Raw genomic sequence first — 23,636 nt, forward strand, 5'->3', positions numbered from 1 at the left:
TGGAGACTGCACGAAGTTTAATTTCATTTTCAACTGTGTAGAAAATGTAGGAGTCTGTACATAGCAAGACCTGGACAAAATGGGCAGACGTGCCAAGTGACTTCACCCAGCGTGTATGGAGCATGAACGTCACTTGCCACATCCTGAGGGGAGGGTTAAAATTGATCAGAATCTCAAGTGGACCAGCCAAATAAATGCTGTGAGTACAAGTTGGAAACTGACTACCCCGTTGTGATTGACACGTCTCCTGCCACCCAGAAGCCCTTCCACCATTTACAAGACAACTCAGCGTTATGGAACCACCTCCACTGGCCTGGAGGAGTGCAGATCCAAAGGTGAAGCAGCCCGACACTTTCCAAAACAATTGGCACCTAATCCACCCTCCTCTTCCAAACTACAGGTGGTGTGTGCACACCATCTACAAGCTGCATTGCCAGGCTCCTCCCACAGTATCTCCCAAACTCATGACCTTTACCACCAAGGACAAGGCAGGAGATGCACGGGGACCACCACCACCTGCGGGTTCCCCGAGCTGCACCCCAACCTGACTTGGAAACACATCACTATTACTTTGTCATCACTTGATCTAACCTTAGAACAGCTTTGTGGAACTACCTTCACCAAAAGGACTGCCATGGTCCAAGGTGGTGATTCACCATGAACTTCTTAATGACAGTTAGTCATTTGCAATAATTCTGATCCTCCTCGTGATGGTGGAATCCTGAAAATAAAAATCCATCTTACCTTGTAGCCACCTGACCTGGGTGGCTGGTCCGTAGCCCTTCTCGTTCTTGGCTGCTATCCTAAAGATTATTGCAGGCTTCGTGGTCGTATCAATGTGTGCGTTTGCCAAGTTGGTTGAAGACACCAAACAACTGGGAATTGGCCCACAGTAAACACGGACAAAGAGCAGATGCGAAGTCCCCACAGGCTTGGGATCTGCTGCCTGTGACCCTGGCAGTGCCAAATACACAGAATATTCAATAATGACTCCAGAGGTGACGGCAGGAGGCTCCCAGGAGAGCTGTGCACCTTCAGCAACCTACAAAATAAAATGTGCCCCAAAATAAGATCTATTAAATTCTGTGAATGAGCTTTTCTTGACTCTCAAAAATATCTAAAAAAACACTGAATGATTACTGGGGCTATCTGGCCCAGAACCCAGATGATCATTGTCAACTGATCAGTGTTCACAATTCTTTACTGTAATAATAACTGAAAAATGACAAATGGAATTTAATGCAGACAAGTGTGAGGTGATGCACTTTGGGAGGACAAACCAGGGTAAGACTTGCACAGTGAATGGTAGGGCTCTGAGGTGTGCGGTAGAACAAAGGGACGTGGGAATACAGGTCCATAGTTCCTTCAAAGTGGCATCACAGGTAGAGAGGGTTGTAAAGAGAGCCTTTGGCACTTTGGTCTTCATAAATCAGGGCATTGAGTACAAGAGTTGGGATGTTATGTTTAGGTTGCACAAGATATTGGTGAGGCTGAATTTAGAGTACTGTTTGCAGTTCTGGGCACCTACCTACAGGAAAGATATCAACAAGATTGAAAAAGTGCAGAGAAAATGTACACGGATGTTGCTGGGACTTGAGATCCTGAGTTATAGGGAAAGGCTGAATAGGTTAGAACTTTATTCCTTGGAGTGCAGGAGAATGAGGGGGGATCTTATAGAGGTATAAAAAAATTATGAGGGGTATAGATTGGGTGAATGCATGCAGGCTTTTCCCCCCCAAGGCTGGTTGAGACTAGAGCTAGAGGTCATAGGTTTAGGGTGAAAGGTGAAATATTTATAAGATATCTTTATTAGTCATATGTATATTGAAACACACAGTGAAATGGATCTTTTGCGTAGACTGTTCTGGGGACAGCCCGCAAGTGTTGCCATGCCTCCGGCGCCAACATAGCATGCCCACAACCCGTACGTCTTTGGAATGTGGGAGGAAACCGGAGCACCCGGAGGAAACCCACACAGACACAGGGAGAACGTACAAACTCCTTACAGGCAGCGGCCGGAATTGAACCCGGGTCACTGGTGCTGTAATAGTGTCACGCTAACCGCTACACTACCGTGCCTGCTATTTAAGGGGAATCTGAGGGGAAACTTCTTCACAGAAGGTGGTGCGAGTGTGCATTGAGCTGTGAGCGGAAGTGGTAGATGCAGGTTCAATTGTAACATTCAAGAGAAGTTCGGATAGGCACATGGATGGGAGGGGTCTGGAGGGATCTGGTCTGGGTGCAGGTGGGTGGGACTAGGCCAGGAGTTCAGGTTGGCATGGACTAGATGGGCTGAAGGGCCTGTTTCTGTGCTGTAGTACTCTATGACCATAACTGGTGCGTTAAAACAGCAATAATGAAGCAGAACATATCGTTGTTAATTTAAAGTTCTGATCAAATGGGGCTCGTTCTGTGTACTGAACCGTGGCTCAGTGGAGGCAGTTGAGCAGAAGGTCATGGATTGAAGTAATGAAGAGTCATAACTTCTGAGGCACTTCTGCAAATGGTTGGGAATTTCTTACGTCTCCCTGTTGAAATAGATGCAAGAAATTCCATGACACGATTCGAAGGGCGGAGGAGCCCTTCTGGCCCATGAAGCAAAATGAAAGGGTCAATCCTCTGGGCAGCGTCTGTGGAATCTTGCTGCATTTAGTAATTGTACAATGATCATCCATCAATAGCAATTCATGAATTCACTCTGAAGACCATGGTAAAATGAAGTTGTGAAAGTCAATCCAGAAATGCAAGCTCTTTTGAGTGGATTAATTGTTTTAAACAGCAGCTGCTGTCGGTTTCAAATTAGCTAATGTATTACCACATAATCCAAAACATTTGAATGGATAACATGGGTCAGGAAATATTTCTGTTGTCAAACAGTTCATAACATGAACAGTTCATTACTGTTCATAACACAGTTACTGATTACTCTTAATTTGACTTTTCAAGCCACATGACCAGGTGCTGGATCAAGTGACCAACTAAAAGAACTTGTGGATCACAGCCAGATGTTACTTGGGCACTGCAATTTGTCTCCGTCCCTCTGGGCATGCAGGAAGGAAGCAATATAGGGGATCAATCAGGGGACCCGTCCCCATCCAGAAGTTTGCTTTCTGTCCTTGGTTTTAATTTCTCCTTGGTCTTAATTTCTCCTTGGTCACAGTTTCAAATTTTGTTTGATAATGTTCTAGTGAAGTACCTTATGACATTTACCACATTAATGGCTCCATGCAAGGTGAGACGTTGCTTTGGCCTTGGAGCTATTCATGCACGTACCTCCTTACACATCCTCCCTCACTTCAGGTACATGAGTAAAAATCTCCCCAGTTCACCTTGTAGCTTAGGCAGCCGGCCTTTAGCTCCCCTCAACAGATCTCATGCATTGGATTAGGTAACGAAATTTAAGATTATAATTCACTACAGGCCGTCCCAGGTAATGAATGGGTTGCTTTTTTTTAATTTAAAAACAAATATTCATAAGGTGATTTGGCCCATTAGTTGAAAAATACACAAACACAAAAAGAAAATCACTCAATATGGTAATCACATCTCCACAGTATTGTACTGAATGGCATCAAAAGCACACAAGAGTGATCAGAAAGAACAATTACTACTGGGCAGGCACGGTAGTGCAGCGGTTAGCATAACGCTATTACAGCGCCCGCGACCCGGGTTCAATTCCGGCTGCTCTCTGTAAGGAGTTTGTACGTTCTCCCCGTGTCTGTGTGGGTTTCCTCCGGGTGCTCCGGTTTCCTCCCACATTCCAAAGACGTACAGGTTAGGAAGTTGTGGGCATGCTACATTGACACCGGAAGTGTGGCGACACTTGCGGGCTGCCCCCAGAACACTCTACGCAAATGATGCATCTCACTGTGTGTTTCGATGTACATGTGACTAATAAAGATATCTTAAAAGGCGATGAGAAAAGAGAGAAAACTAATTCTGCTGTTTGTAGTAACAATGTATGTGCACATGTTGGACATTTGAATCTATTATTATAGGAGCTCATTTGTATGGTGGGGTGTCTACAAGTTGGGCGTTCTTAACCTGAGGGTGGCCTGTGGTAATATATGAAAGTATTTGCCTAAAAACCATAATGGCTTTATTTCAAAAGCAAATGGTTGGTATTCCTGAAACACATGACAGAAAACTACATAAATGCCAGCTCAAACTCTGGGCTGCAGTTGGAGGCCTCAATAACCTGAAGCAGAAGCTCACGAGTCTGGATCATAAAAACCATAAATAGTCACCAGTGATAACGTGTACAATAGAGAACAGCCATTCAGTTCTTCAAGCTGATTCACAATTTCCTCAGTCACGGTCTGCTTCTCAATTCCTGCTACCTACATTGGTTCTGGAGTCCACAATACAGTAGCGCAGCCAGTAGAGCCACTGCCTCACAGCACCAAACATCCGGGTTTGAACCTGACCCTCTAGTGCTGTTTGTGTGCAGTTTGCACGTTCTCACTGTGACCGTGTGGGTTTCCCCTGGGTGCTCCGGTTTCCTCCCACATCCCAAAGACATGTAGGTTGGTAGGTTAATTAGTTAAATTGCCTAGGGTGTAGGTGAGTGGTAAAATAAAGTTGATGAGAATGTGGGGAGAATAAAAGAGTGGAATTAAGGTAGGATTGGTGTAAATGGGTAGCTGATGGTCACTGGGGTGGGGGGGGGGGGGGGGGGGAGAGTGGAAAGTGAAGGACCTGTTTTCATGCCCTATGTTTCTATGACTAATAATCCTACCCAACAAGAGCCTTCAGTCCTAGTATCATGGCAGCACTGTCAGAAAGAACAGAAGCAATCAAGGTAGACAGGGTTGTAAAGAAGGCCTTTGGCATCCTGGCATTCATAAATCAAAGTACTGAGTGTAGGAGTTGGGATATTATGGTGAGATCGTATAAGACATTGGTGAGGCCATATTTGGAGTACTGTAAGATATCTTCATTAGTCACATGTACATCGAAACACACAGTGAAATGCATCTTTTGCGTCAAGTGTTCTGGGGGCAGCCCGCAAGTGTCGCCACGCTTCCGGCGCCAACATAGCATGCCCACAACTTCCTAATCCATACGTCTTTGGAATGTGGGAGGAAATCGGAGCACCCAGAGGAAACCCACGCAGACACGGGGAGAACGTACAAACTCCTTACAGACAGTGGCGGGAATTGAACCCAGGTCACTGGTGCTGTAATAGCGTCATGCAGTTCTGGTCACCTAACTATAGGAAGGATATCAGTAAGATTGAAAGAGTGCAGAGGAGATTTACTAGAATGTTGCCGGGTCTTCAGGAGTTGAGTTACAGGGAAAGATTGAACAGGTTAGGACTTTAATCCTTGGAGCATAGAAGAACGAGGGAAGATTTGATAGAGGTTTACAAAATTATGAGGGGTAGAGACAGACTAAATGCGAGTAGGCTCTTTCCACCCAGATTAGGAGAGATAAGTACAAGAGGACATGGCTTTAGGGTGAAAGGGGAAGGGTTTAGGGGGAACTTCTTCACTCAGAGAATGGTGGGAGTGTGGAACGAGCTGCCATCTGATGTGGTAAATGCGGGCTCACTCTTAAGTTTTAAGAATAAATTGGATAGATACATGGATCGGAGAGGTCTGGAGGGTTATGGACTGGGTGCAGGTCAATGGGACTAACGGAATAAAGTTTCAGCACAGACTAGAAGGGCCGAATGGCCTGTTTTCTCTGCTGTAGTGTTCTATGGTGACAAATTCAAACAATACTGCTACAACCAAATAGCTGCAGGGAGACCCTACAGGACTCAGGAACCTGTAAAACCCAAAATCGGAATGCTCCGATATCCCCCAGTGAACCTTCCCCTCTCGGGAGATGATCAGTTGCTGAGAACCCAAAGCAATACTGAGGCTGCACAAGGCCACTAAAACAGGGAACCATTTCATTCTCGTTCAAGTTTAAGATTCATTTCCACGAGTTGGTTTGAACCAACAGCCACTTACCTTGCTTATCTTGATGGCAGATGGTGCACCTGGGAATCCTGGCATACAGGTCTTGAAGGCTGAAATTTCACTGAAAGGACCCCGCCCACAAGCATTTATTCCGGCCACCCGGAACTTATAGGCAGTACCCGACTGCAGCTTGACAGTCTTCAGGTTGCTGTGGTCTGGGATATTGTCTCCACTTCCATCCTGAGTGAAAGGAACATCACAAAGAAAGATCTTCAAAACCGATTTCACTCATGTTGACAATCGAGTGTTTAGTAGACCCAGCTCAGGTATTAAAAGTCTTTAAATGATCAGCTTCTCAATCTAAATGCACCATCACAATCTGCTATAGCAAGTTCCACATTCTAGCCACCTTTTAGATAAAGGCAGCTCTCTCAAATCTTCTGCTGGTTTTATTAATGGCACAATTGGACATACAATTTGGATCTCGAGATTAGATTGTCGATTTAAGGAAAGGGCATAATACTGGACAGGACGAAAATAATTTTTTTTCTAGAAAGTGATGGAATTTTTAAGAAACATTTTCCACCTTAGTAGGGAGACAAATCGGTGGTGAAATCAGTGCTACACTCACTTGAAGGATGGCAGCTTTGATATAATAGCACTTCCTTCGAACACGAGCAAGGGACCAGCTTGGTAACGTGCTCAAACTTGCAGTGGGGATCAAACCCATAACCTGACAGTCGAGGGATGGTCCAACTGAATCAAGCTGACAATTTCTTTGAGGGGTTGTGTAAGTAAATAAAAGCTCTCCTTTCAAATGCTCCATTATGCAGAACAATCCCCTATCTAATTAATAATGCATGTAAAAGCCTGCACTCTCGAATTGCTGCTTCACTATTAGTGGGTCTAAGAGAATGAAAGTACCTTTCTGGTCATCACAGGCTGATGAGATATGACAACAGAATAACAAGATGCAAAGCCTGCATGTCCTTTCAGATGATATTTCAGAAAAGAAAGGTCACACCCATCAGGAGATGAATATCATAGAATCATAAAACAGTACAGCACAATACAGGCCCTTCGGCCCACAATGTTGTGCCGACCTTTAAACCTCGCCTAAGACTATCTAACCCCTTCCTCCCATATATCCCTCTATTTTAAATTCCTCCATATGCTAATCTAGCAATCTCTTGAATTTGACCAATGTACCTGCCTCCGCCACTGCCCCAGGCAGTGTATTCCATGCCCCAACCATTCTCTGGGTAAAAAAACCTTCCTCTGATATCTCCCTTGAACTTTCCAACCATTACTTAAAGCCATGCCCTCTTGTATTGAGCATTGGTGCCCTGGGAAAGAGGTGCTGGCTGTCCACTCTATCTATTCCTCTTAATATTTTGTACACCTCTATCATGTCTCCTCTCATCCTCCTCCTCTCCAAAGAGTAAAGCCCTAGCTCCCTTAGTCTCTCCTCATAATGCAAGGTAGTAAAAAGAAAACAATGCAGAATATAGTGCAGAAACTACAGAGGAAGTGCAGTGCAAGTAAACAAATAAAATGCAAGGACCACGACGAGGTTGACTGGGAAATCAGGAATTCATCTTTAGCATACGAGAGGATAGGAATAGGAATGGTGATATACTCCCAAATCTGTCACAGAGGGGAACCTACAGGTGGCATTGCTCCCATGCACCTGCCAAGCTTGTCCTCTGTGTGTGGGAAGTGTTGGAATAACCTAGGTGAGTAAATGCAGTGCATTTTATAAAAGTACACAATGAAGCCATTGTACTTTGGTGACATAGGGAATGAATGTCCAGGGTGTTAGATGGAGTACCAGTCAAGCAGAACTGTCTCCAATTGCCTGGACAGTGTTGAGCTTGAGTTTTATTGTAGCTGTACTTATCCAGGAAATATGACAGTATTCCTGACTCATATCTTGTAGACAGTGGAAACATTCTGAAGTGTTAGGAGATGAGGATGTCCAGCCTTTTATCTGCTTCATACTTGAAATATACCACTGAAAATTGGGAGTATTTCTGGCACAGGTAAGCAAACAATATGGTACTTGGAGAACTAGTTTCAACAAAAAGATTTATAGGACCATCTTACCTCTTCCCCTTGGGAACCCTCTGCAGGCAAGAAATAGGAAACCACCACCGTGCTCGTAGTTTTAAATACACCAACATCGAACCACTGATTGGCTTCCTTCCTGACTGTTGGCTTTGGCTGCGGCTGCGCAGGAGACGCATCTTGTTTCTAAGGAGTTGTATTAAAAATATTGGTCAAGTATTCAGCTTTGGATTTCCACAGAAGATAATAAAACAGAACAAACTAGCAGTAATTATTTCTGCTGAGGGATGACTACAGCCAAATATTGGAAGATTTCACCCTTCTACAATGGTATTTGTTGAGCACCTTTAATGAAGTGAAGCATCTCTAGGTACTTGGTGTCGTTTTTGTTCTCAAATCTGACAAACTGTGTACCCATACTGTATATTATGGGGTCGTTCCACTGATCACATTCTTACATTGTATGATCCATTAGTGACATCCTCTGCAGGCAACCTAAATAACCTGCCATGATTCTGTTAAAATGGCAAGGATTGTTCTGAGATGTTATTGTGGCATAGCTCTCAGTTTTCTCTAAGGAGGTAGAAACATTATATTTTGCTCTTACAGTGTGTCTCTGGAGCGTCAGGATCAAATCTGGACCAGAAATTTAGGATTGCAATCACTACTTTCAGCTACTGTGCATATTGGTGCCAGTCTTCTAGTTCTGTAATATAGTTTCATTATACAGTATGTCTCAATGTTTAATGACTTTAATTGAGAATAATCTATTGTAATAAAACACCCAATCAGCTGATTGCAGAATCGTTGAAGTATAACTATGCAGAGATACAAAGGCAATGTGCAAGGAACATAACCGCTTTAAACCCCCAGCTCATAATTTCTCAGGGAACATTGAATATCAGTCAGGAAAATAGCTTGTATTTTCCCTCCAGCACGGGCATGGCACTTTTAGTTCCAACCTGATCCACAGGAACAGTTGGACAGACAAGTTTCCATTTCATCTGAAGGACAGGTGAAACATCTCCCTGTCCAAAACAGTGGCTGGTGTAGAAAGGCTACTATCTCTCCCTACACAATGGGTACTGCAGTCCAACAGCAATGTGTTTTCTGAACCATTCTGGGATACCTTTTAGCCTACATGCCTTTGAGTCAATAGCATTAAAAGCCAGACCAAACTGCAAGGTCCGGGGAGGAATGGGAAAAATGTATTAAGATGCAAATGTTATTCATATCAATTAATACTAATTTCAAGTCAATACCAGATTTTAAGACAGTAACTTTCCTCCAGGATTTGCATATACTCATAATAGCAAGAGGAACACATAAGACTGCAGATGCTGGAAATCTGAAGCAACACACTAAAAGCTGGAGGAATTCAGCATCTGTGGAGGGAAATGGACAATTGACGTTTCAGGTCGAGATGAAGGGTCTTGACCCGAAACATCAACTGTCCATTTCCCTCCATAGATGCCGTTTGACCAGAGTTCCTCCAGCTTTTTGTGTGTTGCTCAGAGCAAGAGGGACTTGTTTGTGGAACTAAGAGCTTCCAATTTCAGAGACTCAAGGGCATCAGATTATACCTTGCAAGGACAAGTGCAGTTGATCTGTGAGGAATGTTACCTTTGCTCCAGCTCAAGTGTACAAGGCAACCAATGGTTTACAAGGGACGTAATTATATCACGTCCTTGCAGGAGTACTTACCGATGCAGGAAGTCCTATTCCATTGGCTACTTGAGCTAAAGCAGTGGCTGCCTGTAGTTTCACTGGACTGGAGACTGGGTTGGTTGACGGTGTCAGTAGAGAAGTATATGGCGTTAGACCTGTTTTACAATGAAAGTAGTACCAGTCAGTATTCTTCTCAAACTGCATTTGGAAAGACTCAAGGCTCAGCTCCCATGCTGTGGTTGCTTAATATTCCTATCCTATAATGAAATGAACACTCTGTTCAAAGAAACATTTGTTTCCCAGGTGTAAACCCATATTCATCACATATTATATGCTTTCAGATGTGTTGTCAATAACTTCCATTCATACAGCACCTTTTTTAGCTGGTAAAACAAGCTATATCATGCGGCACTGAAGAAAAATAAACTGACAGCAAGCCACACATGGTGATATTAGAACTGGACCCAAGCACAGTTAAAGAGGGTTGTTTTAAGGAGAGCCTTAAATGATAGAGGGTAGGACTGTTGAGAATTTTAATTTCTAAGCATATTGGTAGCTGGAAACATGGCCAACAGTGGCAAATGAAATTTGGGCCTGATCAAGAGGCAGTTGTAGGAGAAACGCAGGAGGTTTTGTAGGGCTGGGGGAGATTACAGAAGAAATGAGGGAACTGAAAGTATTAAGGAAAATTTTAAAACACGTGTCAGCAAGTACAGGAGTGACGGTTGAATGAACAAACAGACAGTACAAGTTCGGTCATGAGCAGCAACATTTTGGATGACCTCAAGTTTACAGAGATTAGAACCAGAGGCAGTCAGTAACAAAGGCAAACAGTAGCAGGTGCACGAGTGGAGGGATTCAAACCAAGAATTTTGGAAAGAAAAGGGATGGTGTTCAAAGGCTAGAATTCACTCAACGATTTGAGAGAAAGGGAGACTGGAGGTGCAGCAATGATGTGCAAAGAGAAAGGGCAAAATTTGAGTAGGTTACAATAGTACAATGTCTGACGTGTGGGAGTTGTTTAAAGAACAGCTGATTAAAGTTCAGGATCGGGATGTTCCAGTAAGGAGCAAGGACAAGGATGGTAAGGTAAGGGAACCTTGGATGACCCGAGAGGTCCTAAGTTTAGTCAGAAAGGAAAAGGAAGCATACGCAAGGTTTAGGCTAAAAATCAGCCTGGGCCCTTGTGGAATATAAAGATAGCAGGAAAGTGCTCAAGCAGGCGATTAGGAAAGCCAGAAAGGGCCATGAAATGCCCTTGGCGAGCAGAATCCCAAGGCATTTTATACTCGCATAAAGAAAAAGAAAATAACTAGGGAAAGGGTAGGATAAAGAAGGGAATTTGAGCTTGGAATCGAGAGTAAGTAGCTGAGGTGCTAAATGAGTACTTTGCATTGGTATTTACCGAGAAGGAATTGGAGGACAGTGAAAACAGAGTGGGGCATGCTAATGTGCTGGGACATTTTGAGATTAAGGAGGAGGTAGTGCTGGGTCTTCTGAAAGCATTAAGGTGGATAAATCCCCAGTGCCCGATGGCATATATCACAGAATATTGAAAGTACTGAGGAGATTGCTAGAGCTTTGACAAAGATCTTTGTGTCCTCACTAGCAACAGGCGAGGTCCCAGAGGACTGGGGAGTTGCAAATGTTGTGCCTCTGTTCAAGAAGGGAAATAGGGATAATCCAGGTAATTATAGGCCAAGGTATGGAAGCTATTGGAGAAGATACTGAGAGATAGGATTTATGCGTATGGCCTGCTTAGGGACAGCCAGCATGGTTTTGAGGGGCAAGTCATGCCTTATAAACTTGATGTGAGTTTTTTGAGAAGGTGACAAAGGAGCTCGATGAGGGCAAGGCGTTTGATCAGGTCCCTCATAGTAGGTTGTTTCAGAAGATAAAGATGCATGGGATCCAGGGTGAGTTACAAATTTGGATTCGGAGCTGGCTTGCACATAGAAGACTGTTATTCTGGCTGGAGGCCCATGACCAGTGGTGTTCTGCAAGGATCAGTGCTGGGACCTCTGTTGTTTGCGATATATATTAATAACTTGGATGAAAAATGTAATGGGTGGATTAGAAAGTTTTTGGATGACACCAAGATTGGTGGAGTTATGGATAATGTAAAGGACTATCAAAGAACACAGTGGGATATAGATCAGCTACAGAAAGTTGCAGATGGGGTTTAATCTGGGCAAATATGAGCTGTTGTACTTTGGGAGGTCAAATTAAAGGAGGAAGTATATAGTATATAGTTAATGGTAGGCCCCTTAATGTCATTGAAGTACTGTGGGATCTTGGGGTCCAGGTCCATAGTTCACTGAAAATGGCTATGCAAGTGGATAAGGTGATAAAGAAGGTGTATGGCACGCTTGCCTTCAGCTGCAGCTGTATAAAACTTTAGTCAGACTGCACTCGGAGTGTTGTGTGCAGTTCTGGTCACCCCATTACAGGAAGGATGTGGAAGCTTTGGAGAGGGTACAGAAGAGGTTCACTAGGATGCTGCCTGGTATGAGCTATAAGGAGAGGTTGGACAAACGTGGGTTGTTCTCCCTAGAGCATCAGTGGCTGAGAGGAGACCTGACAAGAGGTTTTTAAAATTATGAGAGGCATAGATAGGGTAGACAGTCAGAATCTTCTACCCAGGGTAGAAATGCCAAACATCAGAGGACATGTTTTTAAGGGGGGGGGGGGGGGTGTGAGAGGAAAGAGTTTAAAGGTGAAGTGAGGGACAAGTTTTATTTTTAAAAGTGTGGTGGGTGCCTGGAATGGGTTACCAGGGGTAGTAGTGGAAGCAGGCAGTTTGGTGGAGTTTAAGAGGCTTTTAGATAGACACATGAATATGAAGGGAATGGAGGGACATGGATGATATAGTATAAATTGGCATCAAGATCAGCACAACAACATGGGCTGAATGGCCTGTCTTGTGCTGTACTTTTCTAATGTTTATGTTGTAACACAAGGTCCTGGAAGGAACACTGGTTTGATTAGCAGATTTGTGGGAATGGGGAGCAGGAGGTTGGTCTCTTCAATGACAGGAGCTCAAAGGGGCCAAGGGAAGAGGGAAGGAAAGCTACAGAAATTTGGGGTTGGGCACCAGGCAACATCTAAAGGTTGAACCAGAAAAGCTACGGGAAGAAAAGGGCTATAGCAGGGTCTAAACCAAATCAGATCGAACTGAGTAATTAGTAAGATGAAGACAACTGATAAGGAGTACCTCAATAATGCTAATGAGACGATGCCCACATGGAAGAGCAGGAGGGGCAGCAAAGTGAAGGAGAGCGGAAAGTAACATTTTCAGGAAAAATATCATCGCAACAACCACAAGGGTTGGTCAGCATTAAACACATTTTTGGAACAATTTACTAGAAGAATAGGAGATACAACAACAAAGGGTCACAATAAGTACGAATTCCATCACACAGGAGGCAATATTTACCAGTAATAGCTACTTTATACATAAATTGAAAGAACCAATGATTTGCTTATGGAAATGTCTTTTTTGGGAAAAAAATATATTCACACATCTTAAAAAGTAAACAAGGTCACTGAAAAAACCCAGTCAGATACTATAATGTGAAGAGGTCACCAATACTCTGTACCACCTTATGGGAGATCATTGGCACAGAATGTCAACATTGTACCTTTCAAATGCAAGAATTTCTTTCAGAGCAGTTTGGGAATAATGCAAATTAAGATGTAGCCTCCAAGACTTTTAATTATGATACCGATGGGTCCTTCCTGCATTTACTGCAGCCTTAAATATGAGCTTCTTCCAGGTTAAAACTAGTTGATATACAGAGCCCAATAACCAACTTGTTTTCTCACAGATTTTTTAAAAAATAAGTGGTACCCATTTGCAGGTTGTACAGAATTTTGAATTGCTCGAGTACTCACTCTGAATGGGATTGTCCCACTTAGTGATGTTAGAAAACAGTAGTGCAGTGGTACAAAACTGAATTAACAGCCAAGAGAAAAAAATTGACCACCAAAGCTCCTGGATTGTCGTAAAAATCCAACTAGTTTACCAGCATGCTGTTGGAAGCTTGCTGCGTCTTGACCGTTGACCCACATTATCTGCCCAGATCAAAGCTCGAGCAAGTCACTTTATGAAACAACTACTCTGCCCTTTGACCAGTTGGAACATCTTTGCCCTCATCCCAAAAACAACTTTATCTGGCTAGTGGCTCTCAACCCACAACCCAATCTGCAGCTGCTGTAACCCATTTGACGTCATCCTGATTTACTTTAACAGTTAATATACTTTGTTCATTTAAAATGTATTTAGTAAACATTTGACAGTAAGAATGAAATATAATTACAGAATATTGATTTATACTGCGTTATGGTCAGTTAATAATTCCAAAATATTTAAAATGGATACATTAGAAGTAAGGCGTGTGGCTGTATCCCACCAAACATTGCAAGTTGTAAGAGTGGCCCTAGGGCAAGTGGGTCGAGAACCACTGATCGAATCCTGACTTACTACCACAACCAAAGATCCTTACTCAAAACAAAGCTTAATGAAAAAAAAGGATAGATGACAGGCTTTGAAGATTGCCTGAGAGGAAGAGGGTTAGTGAGGTAGACAAGTTTAGAGGAAAAATACTAGGGTTTTGTTAACTAGGGTGAAGTCATCAAAAATCAGAGATACTCAAGAAGCCAGAGATGAAAGTTTACTGTGATCCTGGAGAGCTATAAAGCTAGCAGTTGTTAAAGAGATGGAGGGTGTCGGTGGGCAAAGGTCATGGAGGGGTTTGAAAACCAGACTGAAAACTTTAAAATTGGAGTAGTTGCTAACGCAGAACGTGCACAGAAGTCGATGCACAAGTTAGGATACAGGGGAAAGAATTTTGCATCAAAACAGAAGCGAGGGGGGAGGAGGAGAAATGTTTTTTTTTGCTGAACTTACCCGTGGTTCTCAGAATGGGCAGCTGAACACTTGAGACAGTGTTGGCCAGTTCCTGAGGCCCATTGGTCTCCGAGGTAGAATCATTGAGACTATCTGCTGGTGCTAGAGCCTCTGCTAGCCGGGAGGGTTGGTTGCTCTCTGAAGCCTGTTGCTGGCCTGCTCTTTCTATGTCCTGCTGTGCAAGTTCAGCTAACGGTACAATAGACTGCAGGGACACCAGTGTCTGCAGAGCCTGGTGAGAAAGCTGTGCTGGCTGCATTGTTGCCAAATCTGCTGATGAGGTTTCCATTGGCTCTTCCCTTGCTGTATTTTAAAGAGGGGAGAAAATTGCTGCAGTTTTGAGTTAGTTATAAGATCAATGCGCACTAAAACTGGCTAGTCATTTACCAGGCAAAAAGTCACAAAAAAAAATCGAAGGATGCTGGAAATTAAGAGAGATGAGGAGCAGTAGACAGATTAATATCTTGAGTGCACAACTTCCAGAAGAAATGACAATGGAAGTCAATGGTGTTCTTCCCCATTCTACACTGAAGAATCGAAGGCTAGAATGATTGAAGATACCTGCTATGCCATTTGCAGGGTTTCTCCTCCAACTGTCTCTTTATAACTGATCTCACCTGCAGGTGTACAGGGCAATTGTAGAGCCGAATGAAGAGAGAGTGAAATGTGTGTGTGCTGGAGGAACTTTAAAAACAGTGCTTTCACATCATCTCTTAAAAGGACACAGCCTCAGAATAAAGGGACATGCCCTTAGAACGGAGATGAGGAGGAATTTCTTCAGCCAGAGGGTGGTGAATCTGTGGGATTTGTTGCCACAGATGGCTGGGGAGCCCAAGTCATTGAGTGTACTTAAGGCAGAGATTGATAGATAAGGGGGTTAAGGGTTACGGGGAGAAGGGCAGGAGAATGGGGTTAAAACAAAAACCAGCCATGATTGAATGGCAGGGCAGACTGGATAGGTCAAACAGCCTAATTCTGCTCCTATATCTCATGGGCTAACACTCCAGACAGAGTGAAGGATGCCTAGCCAAAGCTTAGTAACAGTTAACTTCATCCTGCTTGCCTGAAAGGGCAAGGCCTCTCTGAATGGACTCATTCCCGTAGTCGCTGAAGCGGGCAACTTGCGTCATTACCCATCTCTGCATGAAACCCAATTAGCAATCACCCTTTCTGCACTCATCCTCTCAGATGGCATACAATTCCACAGAGAGGGTGTGCTCTGTAACCATGCCTCAAGTGGACACACTTCAGCGCTAAGCATTGGGTCAGACTCCAACTGTTGTACACCTGGTTTGAGGCAACATACCCCAAGAAAAATATACTGGCATTAGACAGAATGCAGAGCAGATTCACTGGAATTACATCCTAGTTAGAATGGAATTACATCCTAGTTAGAATGGTTAAGTTTTAAATACTAGGCTCATATTCTTTTGAGTGTAGAAGACCAAAGGCTGATTATAATTACAATTTAAAGCATTTTAAAAATAAAAAAGGTTTGGCCTAGCTTAAGAATGGAGAATACAGAATTATTTTAACATAATACCTAGGCCATCCTAAGAGAGGAGTGAGGAAATACCTCTTCCACACAAAAGACGGGAAGAGCTGGTTCTCTCCCCATTAGGATGGTAGGTAAGTAATGACAGATTTTAGTTAGGCAAGGATGTCAAAGGATATGGAACTGGTTCTTAAGTGGAGCTAAGGTAATCATTTAGTCGAATGATGGCATGGGCTTGAGCGTCTAAATATCCTCCTCTTGCTCCTGTATTGATCAGCAACAGTGTAATAAAATCATGAGGCAGAGACAGAGTGAATGCACACAGTCTTTTTCCCAGGAAAGAGAATCAAAAATTAGAGGGTATAGGTCGAAGATGAGAAGGGAAAGATTCAAAAGGGATGTGAGGGGCAACTTCCTCACAGGGGGTGGTCCGTACAAGGAACGAGCTGCCAGAGGAAGTGGTTGAGGCAGGTACATTAACAATATTTAAAAGACATTTGGACAGGTACATGGATAGGCAAGGTTTAGAGGGATATGGACCAAACATGGGCAAATGGGGCTAGCTTAGATGGGCATCTTGGTTGGCATGGGACAGTTGGACCCATTTCCATGTTGTATTGCGCTATGACTGATTTGAGGAGATTACAATCACAGCCAATCCTATAAATTGGAGCCCCATGCTATTTGCACTATTTGCATTCAACTGTTAGGACAACAGTTTTAACTTGGTCACTTTTAATAATGCAGTGTTATACTTACTGCTTGCTAGCTGGGTGCCCAGCACACACCTACCTGTAGCCTCATTAGATGCCAGAGCCACCGCTGGTGCCGTCGTCGTTGCCCTGGCTTCTTCATCCAGTAATGCCAAGCGAGCTGCTTCCTCTGCAGCCGCTGCTACAGCCAGCTCTTCGGGGGACAGCCCCAAGTCAGCCAGGGTCTCAGGCCGGCTGTCAGCCAGCAGCTCACGGGGAGGAAGGAGCTGGTCCTGCTGGAGGCCGACAGAGGACTGGGGCTGCAGTGATTGCACTGCTGGGGTACTGGGCATCTGAACTCCTTCTGGTGCTGTCTGAGGAGCTAATGTGATGTTGGCTGTTGCTCCTGAAGAGCTGGCAGGAAGAATCTGTAAAATCGTGTGACCCATCGTCACCACGGAACCTTGCTCATCATTATTAGGTTGAGCTTCAGTCAATGGGACCGCCTGAGGGGACGGAGAAATAATAAAGGACCTCAGTGGTTTGCTCTTAATTATCTTATTGCGACATAGAAGACCTGGACTTCATTTCAGTTGTAATTTAATCACAACACGAGTTAGTTAAAGCACGAGGAAACATTCACAAAGAAATTAACCCCGAAATCTCAAGCGCCTATTTTTCAGCTCTTCACGATCCATAAACTCAGAGGGCTAGACATATCACTGCTATCTGAATATTCATTAGACTTTCACTTTGGTTCATTAAATTGATTGTGGGTGAAGGAAAGAGGGTGAAAATGAAAACTTTGAATTTCAAATAATTTAAAAATCATTCCTTGTGATTAAAATTACTGAACATAACGTAATGGTGGGAGTGCAAGTGTGAACGTGTATACAGACCAATTTACACTGATATGTGCCTCTGTCAACCTACCAGGACAATCACACTCCCACAAAAGGCTTATTGGGGTGGGGGGGGGGGGGTGATGGAGATGGAAACAGTGGAATTTTTAAAATTGCAGCTTTTTAAGCCAGTATGTAGATAGACATGGTTGAGGAGTCAGTACTGGACCTATGGAATGTAGCGAGGCAAGTTGACTGAAGTGTCAGTGGGAGAGTATTTTGGAGATAGTGACCAATGCAGCTACGGAAAGAGATAGGAGTGGTCTGGAAATTAAAGTTATGAATTGGGGAGCCTGATTTAAATATCATTGGACAATACAAAAGTCTACATTTGACAAGTGGAAGTCAGTTGAAAGTGAAATATTGGTATTGGTTTATTATTGTCACTTGTACCGAGGTCCAGTGAAAAACTTTTCTTGTGTACCGATCGTACAGGTTAATTCATTACAGAGTGCATTACACTGAGTTAGTACAGCGTGTATTGATGTAGTACAGGTAAAAACAGTAACAGTACAGAGTAAAGTGTCACAGCTACAGAGGAAGTGCAGTGCAGGTAAACAATAAGATGCAAGGTCATAACAAGGTGGACCCTGACAAAATCTATCTCATTATATAAGGGAACCGTTCAATAGTCTTATCACAGTGGGATAGAAGCTGTCCTTGGGCCTGGTGGTATGTGCCCTCAGGCTCCTGTATCTTCTGCCTGATGGGAGAGGAGAGAAGAGAGAATGTCCCGGGTGGGTGGGTGGGGTCTTTAATTATGTTGGCTGCTTCACCAAGGCAGCGAGAGGTAAAGACAGAGTCCAAGGAGGGGAGGCTGGTGTCCGTTACGTGCTGAGCTGTGTCCACAACTTTCTGCAATTTCTTGCAGTTGTGGGCAGAGCAGTTGTTGTACCAAGCTGTGATGCATCCAGATAGGATGCTTTCTGTGGTGCATCAATAAAAGTTGGTGAGTGTCAAAGGGGACATATTGAATTTCTTTAGCCTCCTGAGGAAGTAGAGAGTTTAGGGCCAACCTGTTCTCATAAGGCGAAATGCAAGGATAGCAAGTCCATGGGTTTGCACTAAAATGGACTTCTTTTTTTGAACTAATTGTGTTCTTTCTTGTAAAAATTAATGTTTTTCTTGTGAATGCTGCTTATATACTATGTGCCTGTGATTTTGGTGCAAGTAAGTCTTTCAGTGCACCTGTGCATACATGTACTTGTGTATAGGACAATAAACTTGACTTTGGATAATAAAAGCATACAGTAGTTATAGAGAACTGAGAACAGGGGAGAACCTTCATAAGTATAGAAAGTGCAGCAAGTATTCTCATTCAAGATAAATCAGCTACATGGCAAGGAAGGGGAATTCTGTTGGAAATGTTTTGAAATTATAACTAGCAGGACGTTGGTAAATCAGTGATATGGTGTAATTAGGTTTTCCACAAGGCCTTCAATATTTATCACAGATTATTACACAAAATTAGATTGCACACTACTGGGGTAATGTATTGCCATGGGGTAATATATATTGCTGTGGGTTAGGGGTTCATTGACTAACAGATAACAGTAGGAATGTGGACTATTTTTTGATTGGGAAGTGCAACCATTGGGATGCAAGCTGTTCACAAATTTATGTTAATGATTTGCATAAGGGGACCAAGTGATTCAGTTAGATGACATTGTGGGCTGCAAGAAGGATACTGAGGGGCTACAGGGGACCTAAGTAAATAGACAAGGACATGGGAGATGGAATATATTTTGGAAAAGTGAGGTTAGCCATGGTAGAAAGGCTGATTATTTAAGTATACAAACATACAGAACCTACAGCACAATACAGGCCCTTCAGCCCACAAAGCTGTGCCAAACATGTCCCTACCTTAGAAATTACTGGGCTTACCCATAGCCCTCTATTTTTCTCAGCTCCATGTACCTATCCAAAAGTTTCTTTAATGACCCTATCGTATCCACCTCCACCACCGTTGCCGGCAACCCATTCCACACACTCACCACTCTCTGAGTAAAAAAAAACTTACCCCTGACATCTCCTCTATACCTACTCCCCAGCACCTTAAACCTGTGTCCTCTTGTGGCCACCATCTCAGCCCTGGGAAAAAGCCTCTGACTATCCACACGATCAATGCCTCTCATCACCTTATGCACCTCGATCAGGCCCCCCCTCATCCTCCGTCGCTCCAAGGAGAATATATAGAAATATTTTGTTGTTCAGAGGAACCTGGCTGTCACGTTCAGTAAGGCAAAAAGTAAGGGGACCTTTATTGCAAGAGAATTCCAAGAAAATAATAGACACCTTTTTCCAATTATATACGAATCCCAGTGAGACAGCACTGGAAGTTCGTGCACAGATCTCGTCTCCCTACCTAGGGAAGGATATACATAAGATTGAGCGAGTGCAGAGGATCACCAGATTGATTCTTGGGATCAAGAGTTTACCATACAAAGCGAGATTAAGCATACTAGGCCTGTACCCTCGTATTTAGAAGAATGAGAGGAGGTCTCGTTTAAACATAAACTTCTTAATGGGGCTTGACAGGGTAGATGCAGAATTCATGCTTCCCCTGGCTGGGGTGTCTAGAACCAGGAATCACAGTCTTAAAACAAGGATCATCATTCAGGGTAGAACTGAGAAGAAATATCTTAAACGACAGGGGAGTGAACCATGAATTCTTTACCCAAAAGGGTGTGGAGGATCAGTCGCTGAGTATATTTTGGACAGATCAACAGTTCTAGGAAACAAGGGATATGGAGTTAGTGTAGGAAAGTGGTAGGGAGCTAAAAGAATAGCTGATATCTTACTGAATGTGTGTGCCGATGTGAAAGGCTGAATTGCCTACTGTTGAGTCTATATCTTTTGTTCAGAAACAGACTTCTCCCTACCGCACCAATAAAAAGTAAGTAAGTCACTGAAAAATCCTGCTTCACAAGAGGAATAGGCTCAGTAATTCTTCCAATCGCCTATACTGATGGTGCATAATTCTTGGTCCCAGGTTTACCCACACTTCTTCGGTATTCCCAGGAGAATACTGGGAATTTCCATCTGTGGCTCAATGCAACACACCTGCACCAGTTCAAGCACCTTCCCCCACCCCAGAGACGCGAGTACAAATATATAGGCTAACACTTCACTGCGGTACTGAGGGTGTGTTGTTAAATATGCCATCTTTTGGGCGAGTTGTTAAATTGACATCTCAGGTAGGATCATTTGAAGGTGGAGAAAGATCCCACATGATTTCAGAAAGAGGGGAATTACCTTTGGTGTCCTGGCAAACAGCACCAGAAGAGATTATGTGGTCATTACCTGCCACTTCAATTATTGCAACAGTGCTTACATTTCTGAAGTACTTCACTGGATGTAAATGTTTTGACATACCCTTAAAGACACTACCCAAATGTAAGCCTCACCTTTCCAAACTAAGGTTATACATTCAAATAATTTCAAGCTTAGAGATTTTTGTCTAGTTTGTCCTTTCAGGCATCACCTGTACCTGGCCTTAAACTGTTAGGCTGCTGGGTTTGAAAGGGATTATATATTATTGACGGATAATCCAGAATAGCAGCAGATTTATTTTGGCACTTCTTCTCTGTTACAGAGTCAACAGTGTGCCCAACACGGCTCTCAGCCACTCCTCTTGAAGGCAGACATCAAAGCCAGTGCCTGAAGTATTTCAGAAATTAAACAACACAACTGGAAAGCAAAGAGGTCACCTACTTATTTACAGCTATGTGACAGAATGCTGTCCTATTCTGAACTTGCATTGGTGCCATGCAGCTGTAGAATCTTATATGGGAATACTGGTGCTGAATACAAGAGTGCCAATGTGACATCTATTCAAATAGACAGATGACTATAGGCCAATGAGCCTAACACCATTGTTAAAAAGTTGTTAGAATGAATTTAGGAAGTAAAAGCAGCACATTTCAAACATGATAATCTAATCAAACAAAGTCAGTATGGTTTCATGAAGGGGAAATGTTCCCTGACAAATTGAGAGATTCTTGAGGAATCCACAACCAGAGTGGAGAGAAGGGAACCAGTAGATATTTCGTATTTGGACTTCCAGAAGGTGTTTGACAAGGTGCCTCACAAAAGGTTAAGTCAGTAGACGAGAGCCCATGGTGTTCCAGGTATCATATTGAATAAAGGACTCGCTAACAGGCAGGGTGCAGTGATTAGGAATAAGGGGGTAATTTTTTTTTATGGCAATCTGTGCCAGGGTGGGCTACCACAGGGATTAGTGCTGGGATTGCAACGGCGTATATTGATGACTTGGATCAAGGAAGCAAATGTAATGTGGCCACATGTGTGGATGACGTATAAATAGGTGGGAAGGCAAGCTCTGAGGAGGATACAAATGGTTGACAGATGGTTACTGATAGTTTAAGTCAATAGGCAAAAAGTTAGCAAGTAAAATAGTCACAGAATGATACATCACAGAAACAGGCCCTTCAGCCCAACACATTCTATTCTATACTAATCCCATTTGCCAGCACTTGGTCCCTAGCCTTAATATGTTGTTGATTCAAGTGCCTGTCTAGGTACTTACTATATTTTGTGAGAATACCAGTCTTCACGAGCCACTCAGGCAGTGTGTTGCAGATTACAACCACCCTCTGGGTGAAAAAGTTTACTCAAATTCCCTCCAAACCTCTTACCCGTTAACCCTAAACCTATGCTCTCCAGATTTGGGTAACTGCTAAGGGGAAAAGTCTCCTCCTATCTACACTGCCTATGTATAATGTTGTATACCTGTCAGGATCCCCTCCCACCCACCCCCCCCCCCCCCCCCCCCCCACCCCAACTTCCCTGCTCCAAGGAAAGGAAATCCAGCCCATACAGTGTCTCCTCATAATTGAAACACTCCATCAAAGGCAACATCCTGGTAAATTTCCTCTGCACCCTTTTGGTAACAAGAACTTCCTACAATACTCCAAGCTGTGGGCCTAATCAATGTTATATAAAGTGGTACATAATCTCCTTGGTCTTACATTCTATGCTCCAGCTAATGAAGGCAAGTATACGATGAATGCAACTGCCTCTCAGAACTGCAGGTTTAAAACAAATTTAAATTAAGTGATACTAATCATATTTCTTGATGGCACTGGTTGAGGTAGAAGGACTGACCACACTTGGCAATGCCATGCTCTTCAAAAGGTGGCACCTGATCTTTACTTTTACACGGCCCAATGTTATATCCAAAGGCTGGTCCTGACAGTGCAACATTCTCAAATAATGAAGTGCCAGCTTAGACTTTGTGTCAGGAGGAAACCATCCAGAGGCTGTCCATGATTTAATTGAGGTTTAGAACATAGAACAGTACAGGCCCTTTGGCCCACGACGTTGTGCCGACCTGTACAAACCTACTCCACGATCAATCTAACCCTTCCCTCCTACACAGCCCATAACCCTCCATTTTCTTACATCCATGTGCCTGTCTAAGAGTCTTTTAACTATCCCTATCGTAAAGGCTTCTACCACCATCACGGCAGTGTATTCCAGGCACCCAACGCTGTGTGAAAAACCTACCTCTGACGTCTCTTCTAAACTTTCCTCCACTCACCCTAAACGGATGTCCTCTGGTATTGGCCACTGCGGCCCTGGGAAAAAGGTGCTGGCTGTCCATTCTAATCTATGCCCCTCATAATCTTAAGCCTGTTTCCCATGTGGCATCATATCCCCAAAAGGCTCTCCCTTTCCTACCTGTGTGGAGGGGCCAGGCGCAGGTGTGGACTGCGTTACCATGGTGACTGCCCCACTCTGAGCTGTAGATGCAGTGGTTGCAGTGTTAGTCGTCCCTGCTGTTGCAGTTTCACCGTGCACACTTTCAGGGAGACCTTGAGCATTCAGGGCGGGAGGCTGGACTGCAAAATGTGGAGAGACATAAGAGATAGGGAAACAGAAAATTAGGTTAAGCATAGCTTCAATGTTATTCGAAGACAATTCAGCACATTGCAGCCTCTGTAACAATAACCATTACACCACTTAGTTGTA

The 23,636-nt window shown here is 43.5% G+C and overlaps 1 protein-coding gene across 4 annotated transcripts in view; it reads right to left on the reverse strand.

Moving 5' to 3' along the window:
• The window catches only part of LOC127571264 (host cell factor 1-like), an 80,956-nt gene that overhangs the window by 9,143 nt on the left and 48,177 nt on the right, over positions 1–23,636 (reverse strand). For 2 of the 4 annotated variants that reach the window (XM_052017501.1, XM_052017500.1), the window contains exons 18-24: positions 23,346–23,506; positions 16,841–17,246; positions 14,554–14,856; positions 9,681–9,799; positions 8,016–8,162; positions 5,961–6,149; positions 745–1,042 (exon numbers count right to left, since the gene is read on the reverse strand). In XM_052017501.1, coding sequence (XP_051873461.1) covers positions 745–1,042; positions 5,961–6,149; positions 8,016–8,162; positions 9,681–9,799; positions 14,554–14,856; positions 16,841–17,246; positions 23,346–23,506 — 1,623 coding nt within the window. The remainder of the gene's footprint in view (positions 1–744; positions 1,043–5,960; positions 6,150–8,015; positions 8,163–9,680; positions 9,800–14,553; positions 14,857–16,840; positions 17,247–23,345; positions 23,507–23,636) is intronic. The other 2 variants (XM_052017503.1, XM_052017502.1) reach the window with 1 other exon arrangement.

Source organism: Pristis pectinata, chromosome 6 (assembly GCF_009764475.1).
Source record: "Pristis pectinata isolate sPriPec2 chromosome 6, sPriPec2.1.pri, whole genome shotgun sequence".
Classification (NCBI taxonomy): Eukaryota; Metazoa; Chordata; class Chondrichthyes; order Rhinopristiformes; family Pristidae; genus Pristis; species Pristis pectinata.